General features: G+C 39.5%; 1 protein-coding gene across 1 annotated transcript in view; it reads right to left on the bottom strand.

Moving 5' to 3' along the window:
• Nucleotides 1-9,180: 9,180 nt before the first annotated feature.
• The window catches only part of LOC118391493 (alpha-mannosidase 2-like), a 74,852-nt gene continuing 71,727 nt past the window's right edge, over nt 9,181-12,305 (bottom strand). The window contains exon 22 of the mRNA XM_035782945.2: nt 9,181-11,482. Coding sequence (XP_035638838.1) covers nt 11,330-11,482 — 153 coding nt within the window. The 3' untranslated portion in view covers nt 9,181-11,329. The remainder of the gene's footprint in view (nt 11,483-12,305) is intronic.

The raw sequence follows: 12,305 nt of genomic DNA, 5'->3' as shown, positions 1-12,305 counted from the left end.
ATCTTTAGTTTAGATATTTCCCCGATGTAGTTATAATTTTGTAACATTATTTTAGCATTATGCCCAATGGAAAGCTGCATTGTTTATTTATTTTGGATCATATATATAGCGTTGTACTTTTATTTTGAAGACAAAATCAGAAAACCGAAAGTCTTAATGCTGCTCCCGGGATACTAACGCTGCTGCCGTGACGCTAATGCCGATCAACTGGAAGTTGTTTCCTTCTCTTCCGCATCCAAACTGCATTGTGGGACATGTTGTTTCTTTGTGTACTTATTTGACCGAGCCGCAGTGCGTCCATGGAAACAGCAAACAAACGAGACTGGTGTGCAAGAGATGAGGGTGAACAATCCATAGATGTTAAATAGAGGCGAGGGAAACAGGTGTCTATACAATTATGAAAGCTGCCAATGTGATAATTTTATATTTGTTGTGGAAATACAACACAGGGACACTCGAAGTCAATCTTAAATTAATAATAGTTTATTATCAGCTTGCTGGAGAGGTTCCAAAAAATGTGATGCACCATAGTGAACATACAGTGAGGCAAAACAGTATTTAGTCAGCCACCAATTGTGCAAGTTCTCCCACTTAAAAAGATGAGAGAGGCCTGTAATTTTCATCATAGTTACACTTCAACTATGACAGACAAAATTAGCAAAAAAAATCCAGGAAATCAAATTGTAGGATTTTTTACTAATTTATTTGCAAATTATGGTGTAAAATAAATATTTGGTGTGCAACGCTACCCATCCAAACTGACAGAGCTTGAGAGGATCTGCAGAGAAGAATGGGAGAAGCTCCCCAAATATAAGTGTGCCAAGCTTGGAAAATACCCAAGAAAACTTGAAGTACTGAGTAAAGAGTCTGAATACTTATGTAAATGTGATATTTCTGTAGATTAAAAAAAACATGTTTAAATAAATGTACAAAAATAATAAAACTATTTTTGCTTTGTCAAAATGGGGTATTGTGCGGGGATTGACAAGGATTTTTGATGAAGATTTTTTTTATAATCAATATTATAATAAGGCTTTAACTAACAAAATGTGGAAAAGGTCAAGGGGTCTGAATACTTTCCGAATGCACTGTATATGTGTGTACGGTACCTGTTATATATTGGGGGCAAACTAGGATGTGCTTTTGTGTTATTGCTGTAAGAAGGAGTGAATTAGCTTGCACGCTCTAATTGTTACGGTCACAGTAATGCCCTGTTATTTCCATGCTAACAGATGAATCAAGAATATACAGACATGTGCTATTGTGCTTTCTTGTGTCTATCATCAGGTACTTACATGTATTGTATGTTGTTCTATTTTTGTCATTGTTATGTTTGTTGGCCGCCATTGTAAAACAAGAATTTGTTCTTAACTGACTTGCCTAGTTAAACAAAAAAATGTTGATCAGCCTCATAAAAGCTGATATTTCAAACACATAATATATGCATCCAAGCCTAGCTGAAATATTATAAGGAACATGTTGGGTCATTTTCACAGCTCTCTTTCCTTACAATCGGTCAAACTGAAAAAAATCTTTCCCCTGATTTTTCTTATTTTTGTATTGTATTTTCTCACTGGTGCCTCCTGGTACTGCAAAAGAAGTAGAGATGACAGATAAATCTTTACAATGTCAACAAGATTGAAGTACACAACATGACCAAAAGTATGTGGACACCTTCTCATCGAATATCTCATTCCAAAATCATGGGCATTAATATGGAGTTGTTCACCCCTTTGCTGCTATAACAGCCTCCACTCTTCTGGGAAGGCTTTCCACTAGAATTTGTAACTATTTGTAACATTACTGCGGGGGCTTGCTTCCATTCAGCCAAAAGAGCATTAGTGAGTTCGGGCACTGATGTTGGGCGATTAGGCCTGGCTCACAGTTGGCGTTCCAATTAATCCCAAAGGTGTTTGATGGGGTTGAGGTCAGGGTTCTCTGCAGGCCAGTAAAGTTCTTCCACACCGTTCTCGACAAACCATTTCTGTATGGACCTCGCTTTGTGCACGGGGCATTGTCATGATGAAACAGGATAGGGCCTTCCCCAAACTTTTGCCAAAAAGTTGGAACCACAGAAACTTCTAGAATGTATGCTGTAGTGTTAAGATTTTCCTTCACTGGAACAAAGGGGCCTAGCCTGAACCATGAAAAACAGCCCCAGACCCTTATTCTTCCTCCACCAAACTTACAGTTGGCACTATGGTAGCATTCTCCTGGCATCTGCCAAACCCATATTTGTCCATCAGACTGCCAGATGGTGAAGTGTGATTCATCACTCCACAGAACATGTTTCCACTGCTCTAGAGTCCAATGGTGACGAGCTTTACACCACTTCAGCCGAAGCTTGGTATTGTGCATGGTGAACTTAGGCTTGTGTGCTGCTGCTCGGCCATGGAAACCCATTTCATGAAGCACCTAATGAACAGTACTTGTGCTGAAGTTGCTTCCAGAGGCAGTTTGGAACTTGGTAGTGAGTGTTGAGGACAGATGATTGTTACTTGCTGTGCACTTCAGCACTTGACGGTCCCGTTCTGTGAAGTCCCATTCTGTGAGCTTGTGTGACTTACCACTTCCTAAGTCTTTTTTTTTCTTTTTTTTTTCTCCTAGACATTTCCACTTCACAATAACAGCACTTACAGTTGACCCGGCAGCTCTAGCTTGTCAGAAAATTGGCAAATTAACTTGGAAAAGGTGGCATCCTATGACGGTACCACGTTGATAGTCACTGAGCTCTTCAGTTCTACTGCCAATGTTTGGCTATGGAGCTTGCATGGCTGTGTGCTCCATTTTGTCAGCAATGGGTGTGGCTGAAATTGCCGAATCCACTAATTTGACGGAGTGTCCACATAGTTTTATATATATAGTGTATTAATTCTATTGATTTATGACATTCTGGTGAGCAAGGATTTATTTGGTATTCTAGGGCAACATATAATGACAGACGAGAAGTTACATGTATCTAATTACATACAGTTGACTAACAAATCGAGAGCTTGGGGCTATAAGGTTCTCTGCAAAAATATGATTCTGAGATAATTGGCTTTAAAGAACAATCATTGGTTTAAATGGTGTCAGCGATTTTTATATTGTATTCTTTTGAACTTATCAACATGGATTGGGTTATTTAGAGTACTATATTGTTAGAAAACATTGAACAGAACAAGGCTATGTCAATAACTCATTTTTGACTAAAATGCAGAACCTTAAAGTCCCAAACTCTCGAAATAACCTACCAAAATGTTAGAAATTACGAACAAAACATATTTAAATTAGGCAACAACCAAAAATACTGCACCCTCTACCAAAAACGAGTTATGCTGTCTCTTACTGTATGTAGCCTGAAGCTGGTTAGGGTTGGATGCAGGCCTTAGATTTTAACATTATCACTTTGGCTATAGTCGGTGGTTGCGCATGGGTTGTTAGCAATTGCGACGGTTGCGGGTGAACAAACAGCTGACCTGCGCACCACTAGCGCCTATCTTCATTTCCCGTTGCAAAACATTTTAAAACGTGCCTATATGATCATAATTCTGCTGTCAATGTCCCGCTTTCCATCCCCAACCGTTTTCTTCTACTGTTCACAGAATGCCCAGCAGATGGTGACAAAATCTAATATGTGTGGCTATTTCACTGGACGCTAGGTTTGGGGTCAATTTCATTTAAAGTACAGTTGATTCAGAAAGTATACACTGAAATTCCAATTCAATTAGGAACATTTGGAATGGGAATTTATTTTGCTTTCTAAATGGACTGGAATTGAAACGGAATTGACCCCAACCCTGCTGTACACCTCAAAGTAATCAGATGTTCCCTCAACAGCACAGAGCTGGACTGAAATGCATGGGAGAGGGAGACCACATTAAGCTTCCTCTGGCCTGTACAGAGCTGCTCTTGCTTGGTTTGTGCCATGGCATAATTCTAAATTGTGGGTTATCAATGAGGCCTTAATAGTGCCTATTATAAACCCTAATGGGCATAGCTGTTATTTTGGTCAACTTGGAAAGAGAGTGCACTTTGTACTGTAATGATTGGACACAGCCCTAAGTTATTTACATGGTCAAGAAATATTTAGGGCCTTGGTAATTGTAATGATTATGAATAATATGGTTATGTCTTAGCTATTAACACATATTGTTTTTGAGTAAATCAAGACAAACACTGTTTTCTCTTTAGATTTCCCTGGATTCCCTTCTGATGTCATTGGACAATGCCTCGGTATATACAGAACAGATTCCTGCCTTCTTTTACCTGGGAGAGCCAGTATTGCACTGGGTCTGTACTGATATGTCTCCAAAGCCCAATTTGAAAATGCTCAAGGTAGACTGGGAAGAGGATACCTAGTCAGTTGCACAACAGAATGCATTCAACCAAAATGTGTCTTCCACATGTAACCCGACCCCTCTGAATCAGAGGGGACAGATCTTGGTTCCTTTTTAGTACATATCAATGTGTGTGGAAATGTACCAAGTTTACAGATTAGTCTACTTGTAAAACGGCAAGAACTTGAATTGTATTATGTGTCGTTCACCTTTGCAACTTCATAGTGATCCTGTAAGGCTCAGTTGGTAGAGCACAGCCCTTACACCACCAGGGTTGTGGGTTCAATTCTGAGGGCTGCCGATACGCATGACTGTAGGTCGTTTTGGATAAAAGCATCTTCTAAATAGTATTGGAATCTTTTGGCTGGGTTATTTCTTCTTCTTTCACATCTCTGGAAACATGAATGGACCAAAGAAGCAAATTCAATCTTCATGAATTTTTTAAAGGCATTGTACTATATGTATAAAATAAACATAGTCATTTATTATGTTTTTAACATGACTAATTGCTTTTTCTACTCAAAGAAACTGACCTCAATTTCAAACCGCATTGAAGAAAAATACATGTGTTCTTGGGTGTGTGTGTGCACATACGTGCAACTATTGGGTGTAAATTGTGTTGTTGTTGAAAAACATTAAAAGACGTCTGTAAACTTCTGTTTCTCTTTTAGCTTTGTCTCAGTGTGAGTCATGCTAACAACCATATCCTAACATACTGGTCTCAGTGCACTTCATGCTACATCCAGGGTAGATTATTTGTGGACTGGGACCTTTTCAAATTGATTCAGCACCAGTAAGAGTTCCATGACAATTCTAACAAACCTAAAATATTTACTTCGGTCATGTGTTGATCAGTTTGTACGAGTGCACCAAGGTCATGGATTCACATACATACGAAAAAGGTATACACTAACTGGACTGTCAGTTGCTTTGGATAGGTGTCTGCTAAGTGGAATAATATGAATTCTATCCCAAAAATGTATTTGGTTTATGATTAGTTTAACCTTAACATCAGCAAAGTGTATTCAAGTTCACTGAAGTTCACATCTGTAGCGTTGCACTGTGCCATAATAACACATGACTTATCGAGGAGACTAATATAAGGGCATCATGTCATCTGTGCAGGTGTTTAATGTTTGAATATCCCGTCGCTACATCCTGATGCTTTCCCCATGTAAACAATGTTGTGCTGTAGGCTCAGGCAGACTGTCAGGAGTATGACATGTACCAGGTGCCCTGGCATTGTCTTCCCAGTTGGTACTGCGTATAAAACGATGTCAGCCAGCAGTCCCAGGTGTAACACCACCTCTTCCTGCTGAGAGACGAGCTGTAAAAAGACGACTGGTTAGTTTGAGCTTTCTATTGTAGTCTTGTTCCTCAATATTTAAACGTTTTATTAGTGCAACACCATGACAGTGTAGGCCATATATTAGTTTCCAGAATCTGCCATACTACAGACTGTGACAAATTAGGACTTTCCTAATGACTTGATTCAGCTCTAATCTGGTAACCAGATCTGTTTGTGAATTAGCCAATGGGAAAGGGAAAGGCAGTTGTTGTGACAACACAGCTGTTGGATATGAAAAGTCAGACATCTCTTTTATTTGAGAGTAAGTTGACATTTGAGATAAGACCCAGAGTACTTCTTGACCATGTGACATGACCAGGAAAACCTTAGACAACACACACTCAGTATGTACAATTTAGTACCTCTAGAACCCTGGGGGCGTCTCGGACTCTCTGGTCTGTTTCTTGGCTCAGGTGTTCCTGCAGAGCGATCCAGGCCACATTCCTTAGCCTCTCCTGCAACACGGCTCCGCTGAGCCCTCAGCATACTTACACCAAAGCCTGAACAGCACTGTAGCGCAGCTGCCAGGCGTCGGTGCCAGCTACCGAATGAACAGATGACACCAAACTCAGTGAAAACCCTGACAAACTGCAGACCAGGATAGGGAATTACTGCTTTAGATTAGAATTTTTGTGTAAATATCATGGCTAACCCAAGCTGTTGGAACATACTCTTACTTTAAACTGTAATGTCTGCAATGTAGAGTCATATAGGCCTAATATCTAAAGATGTTGAAAAATGAATTACCAAGACTAAAATAGATGTTGTTATATTTTTGCTCATTTCAATATTTGCTTGGTTTCCCACTCCTTTTCTCCATGATTTACATGGATTGCCGTTTGCCATGGCCAACAACCCCTCGAATGCATCCCTTCCTGGAAAAGAGGATGACATACAGTACTTTTAGTGATAATGAAAGAAATGAAAAGAGAGAGACAAGTTAATTTAGTGTGTAGATTATATATGGGCCAGTTTTTGAGACACCCAGATGAAGCCTAAACTACAAAAACATGCTCAATTTAGAATCTCCAGTGAAAGTGATTTTCAGTCCAGAACTTGGCTTAATCTTGGTCTGGGTAACCAGCCCATAATATGTCTAGAAACCCATCCTGCTCTGTCTTTGGGTTGATGCAGAGACTCATAAACATCTGAAGGCACAGCCAGCAAGACTTTGCAGAACCAGAACCATTAGTCCTTCAGTACAGTCCACCCCAAATTTAAAATAGATGTTAAAAATTAAATACATTAATTTAAGAATTAATAGATTTTTTAAAAATCACGTTGATTTGGATGACAAAGTGTAACGGATGTGAAACGGCTAGCTTAGTTAGCGGTGCGTGCTAAATAGCGCTTCAATCGGTGATGTCACTTGCTCTGAGACCTTGAAGTAGTAGTTCCCCTTGCTCTGAAAGGGCCGTGGCTTTTGTGGAGCAATGGGTAACGATGCTTTGTGGGTGACTGTTGTTGATGTGTGCAGAGGGTCCTTGGTTCGCGCCCGGGTATGGGCTAGGGGACGGTCTAAAGTTATATTGTTACATTAGCAAGTCTTTATAACTTGAAACTGGTATAAAATAAACATGAATACTTTCAGGAACAATGATGCATCCGGAGCGATGTGTTTACATACGTACAGTTGAAGTTGAATGTTTACATACACTGTAGCCAAATACATTTAAACTCCGTTTTTCACGATTCCTGACATTTAATCCTAGTAAAAATTCCCGGTCTTAGGTCAGTTAGGATCACCACTTTATTTGAAGGATGTGAAATGTCAGAATAATAGTAGAGATAATTATTTATTTCAGCTTTTGTTTCTTTCATCACATTCCCAGTGGGTCAGAAGTTTACATACACTCAATTAGTATTTGGTAGCGTTGCCTTTAAATAGTTTAACTTGGTCAAATGTTTCGGGTAGCCTTCCACAAGCTTCCCACAATAAGTTGGGTGAATTTTGGCCCATTCCTCCTGACAGAGCTGGTGTAACTGAGTCAGGTTTGTAGGCCTCCTTGCTCGTACACGCTTTTTCAGTTCTGCCCACAAATGTTCTATATGATTTAGGTCAGGGCTTTGTGATGGCCACTCCAATACCTTGACTTTGTTGTCCTTTCGCCACAACTTTGGAAGTATGCTTGGGGTCATTGTCCATTTGGAAGACCCATTTGCGACCAAGCTTTAACTTCCTGACTGATGTCTTGAGCTGTTGCTTCAATATATCTACATAATTTTCCTGCCCCATGATGCAATCTATTTTGTGAAGTGCACCAGTCCCTCCTGCAGCAAAGCATCCGGAAGGCTGTGAGTTCAAACCTCTGAGCTGACAAGGTACAAATCTGTTGTTCTGCCCCTGAACAGGCAGTTAACCCACTGTTCCCAGGCTGTCATTGAAAATAAGAATATGTTCTTAAGTGACTTGCCTGGTTAAATAAAGGTAAAATTAAATTTAAAAAATAAACATAACGATGGTCATTATGGCCAAACAGTTCTATTGTTTTATCGGACCAGAGGACTTTTATCCAAAAAGTGTGATCTTTGTCCCCGTGTTCAGTTGCAAACTGTAGTCTGGATTTTTTTAATGGTGGTTTTGGAGCATTGGCTTCTTCCTTGTTGAGCGGCCTTTCAGGTTATGTCGATATAGGACTCGTTTTACTGTGGATGTGACGTCCAGCATCTTCACAAGGTCATTTGTTGTTGTTCTGGGATTGTTCTGGGATTGATTTGCACGTTTCCCACCAAAGTACGTTAATTTCTAGGAGACAGACGGCTGTGTATGACGGCTGTGTGGTCCCATGGTGTTTATACTTGCATACTATTCTTTGTACAGATGAATGTGGTACCTTCAGGCATTTGGAAATTGCTCCCAAGGATGAACCAGACTTGTGGAGGTCTACAATTTTTTTCAGAGGTCTTGGCTGATTTCTTTTGATTTTCCCATGATGTCAAGCAGAGGCACTGAGTTTGAAGATAGGCCTTGAAATAAATCCACAGGTACACCTCCAATTGACTCAAATTATGTCAGTTAGCCTATCAGAAGCTTCTGAAGCATTGACATTATTTTCGGGAATTTTCCAAGCTGTTTAAAGGCACAGTAAACTTAGTGTATGTAAACTTCTGACCCACTGGAATTGTGATACAGTGAATTATAAATTAAATAATCTGTCTGAAACAATTGTTGGAAAAATGACTTGTGTCGTGCACAAAGTAGATGTTCTAACCAACTTGCCAAAACTATAGTTTGTTAAAAAGAAATTTGTGGAGTGATTGAAAAACAAGTTTTAATGACCAACCTAAATGTATGTAAACTTCCAATTTCAACTTTATGACTGTGCAAGTCATGACAAGAGGAAAACTGATGTTGCACTATCCAATTTTGAAATTGCACCTTGTGCAGCCTACTATTACAGCTGTTAAGATTAAGTTAAAAGCCGGACTGAGTTCCTTTTTGGGGGGAAATATTGTCTTGCATACAACAAGTGCAAATGGTTTTATGCACTTTATTTAATCGACAAAACTAACTTGGATTTTATTATTTTTTATTCTCCCATTATATGACAATTACAGAAAGATAAACAATGACAACATTTTACTCTCAACAAGCAACATTGGTAGAAAGAGATTTGCGCATAACATCATACCCTAATGCTGAGTTTCAAAGACAGACAATAGAACAATTACAATTCTATACCAAGTAAAGTGTATTGTTTCTCAAATATGCTTTTCATTTCAAATCCTCCTAGACCATCTTCTGTCTTGAAATGGACTTTTGTCACTCATAAAGGAGATAATACATTTCCCCCCATAATTGAATCAGATGTGATAGAACTATTAAACTAGCTTTGACATTCCCATTCACATTCAAACATTACGGAACAACCATTTCCACATTCATTTACATTGACACAAATAGACATTTAAAAAAAATTGCGAGCAATGTCCCAAGAATTCTAATTCCTTACCATGACAGTGAAGGTGCAATTATTTGACCACCAGAATAGCTAGGCATTCTTCCGTATCACACATAAGATACACTCACCTAAAAACAGCCCAAGAAATGTAAGGGAACATTTCCATCTCCTTGGAACTTCACAAATGTGTTCAAAACATTCATTAAAAAACCCCATGGCAACATGTTGAAGTTGATTTAAAAATGGCTCAGTCAAGGTACCAGTTTAAGGCATTCCATCTGTTAGCCAAGATCACAGGCAAGAACGGAACAAAACAAAAATAGTTGCGCAAATATGACAGGATTTGTGACCTTTGGCATGTGTCATACGCTTAAGCAAGCAGTCGTACGCTTTTGGCCATAGTAACAAAATGTGTCTCAAGAATATAATGACTAACTATTGTAGATTTAGAGGATTCAACTCATTCAGATGCATGAGGAGAAAAGAGGGGATTGCTGCATATACGGTATCAATGGTGAGTTGGATCAGTTGCATAGTTTGATATCTAGGCTGTAGGCCCCAATTCAATCAATTGCAGATTATAATAAACCACGCTGAGTGGCGGTTTCCCGGACACAGATTAAGCCTTAGCCTTGGACTAAAAACCATGTTCGATGCCAAATTTCCATTGAAAGTGCTTTCTAATGCAGAACCTGGGTTTTTCCATATCTGGGAAATCGGCTTTGAAAATTAACGCTACAGGTGTGTTTTTTTCACCAACATCCAATTAGGACATTTTCCCAGAGAGGAACAGCGTGTGTCTGTTTTCACAGTAATACCTCAACACAGTGTGGACATTCCAAGTCAACCTGCGGTGCCGTTTTCCTGCAACTGCAACTGATTAAAAGGCTTTATTATTGATACACCTTTGAACATTTCTTGATCAAAACATCTGACTGACTGGTGCGCTGTACCAAGAGTGGCATAGCTGTGTAAAACAACAAAAACGGGATAATTCACAACAATATGTATATGAAGGTCACAATAACAGACCTATATCAATGAATGTGATGTCACATGTCAATTATATAACAACTATTTGCTGCAGTAATTTCGCATTGATAGTAAATTCTAATGTACATTTTTCTCCAAGGGGAACAACATATGTACATTGGGCTCATTATGAAATAGAGAAATAAGGCACATTTATGCTCTTTGGAAAAATAATGCAATGAAACATATAAAAAATATATATTTAGAATCAGTTGTCGTTCAAATCTTTTTTTCGGCATGCCAAGGACATGACGCAATATTCACTATGATTGAAACCATACCTTGGTAAAAACAAGACAAGGAATCACATTGTACAAAATCATATTAGTGGAAAAGGAAATGTGGACCTGTGGTCTTCTCAGTAGAGTGAGTTCAAGTGAAATTGCAACACAAATGTTCACAACACATACAGAACCTGAAACTGCAGGATAACGAGGGATACTGGATTCAAACAATATCATACTGCACTTTTAAAATGAAGCTTAATCAAGTTCCATTTCCTTCTCCTCCTGCCTCTCTCCTTTCTTCCCCTCCTCCCTCCTTCCTAATCCTCCTCCCTCTCTCCTTCTTTCTCTCTTCCTCTTTCCCTCCTTCCGCCTGTTCCAAGGATGTACTATGTCCCTAGGCTTCTGCATAGCCTCGCTGACAATGTTTTTCGGCACAGGAACAGAGGCCAGATTTTGGGCATGTGCCATGGCAGACTAGGCACTAGGCTCTCTGGCCAGCTGTCATGTCAGCTGCACGCGGTATGTGCTGATCTCCATTGGTTTCAGTCTGATTTCCTCTTTGCTCGACCCTCCCTCAGTCGTATGCATCAGAGTCAGGGATACGGGGATGATGCTCTGGAATCTCAGTTGTGAAAACAGCTTCTCCGTGTGGATCTGTGAGAGAACCAAACCAAACATGAACAGTGACGTTATATTTGCATGTTGGAATAGAGAAACCATTATAAAAGGAGTTGATGGTTTAATAAAAGTATTTAACGCCGGCTTTGATCATGATGAAATATCCTACTATTTTAGAAGATATTAATAGGGTTGAGTATACTGAGCAAAAATATAAACGCAACATGCAAAACATTTCTAAGGTTTCACTGTGTTACAGTTCATATTAGGAAATCAGTTAATTGACATAAATTACCTAGGCCCTAATCTATGGTTTTCACATGAATTGGCATAGGCCCACCCACTGGGGAGCCAGGCCCTACCAATCAGAATGAGTTTTTCAAAAGGGCTTTATTACAAACAGAAATAATCCTCAGTTTCATCAGCTGTCTGAGTGGCTGGCCTCAGACGATCCTGCAGGTGAAGAAGCCGGATGTGGAGGTCCTGGGCTGGATTGGTTACATGTGATCTGCGATTGTGAGGTTGATTGGACGTACTGACAAATTCTCTAAAACGACGTTAGAGGCGGCTTATTGTAAAGAAATTAACATTCAATTCTCTGGCAACAGTGGTGGACATTCCTGCAGTTAGCATGCCAGTTGCACGCTCCCTCAAAACTTGAGACATTGTGGCATTGTGTTGTGTGAAAAAACGTCACATTTTAGAGTGGCCTTTTATTGTCCTCAGCACAAGGTGCACCTCTGTAATGATCATGCTGTTTAATCAGCTTCTTGAAATGCCACACCTGTCAGATGGACAGATTATCTTGACAAAGGAGAAATGCTGACTAACAGGGATGTAAACAGATTTGTGCACAACA

The sequence above is a fragment of the Oncorhynchus keta genome, chromosome 12, assembly GCF_023373465.1.
Source record: "Oncorhynchus keta strain PuntledgeMale-10-30-2019 chromosome 12, Oket_V2, whole genome shotgun sequence".
In the NCBI taxonomy this organism is placed as follows: Eukaryota; Metazoa; Chordata; class Actinopteri; order Salmoniformes; family Salmonidae; genus Oncorhynchus; species Oncorhynchus keta.
Note: the sequence above shows the minus strand (reverse complement) of the source record. Positions and strands in the feature narration are given on the sequence as shown.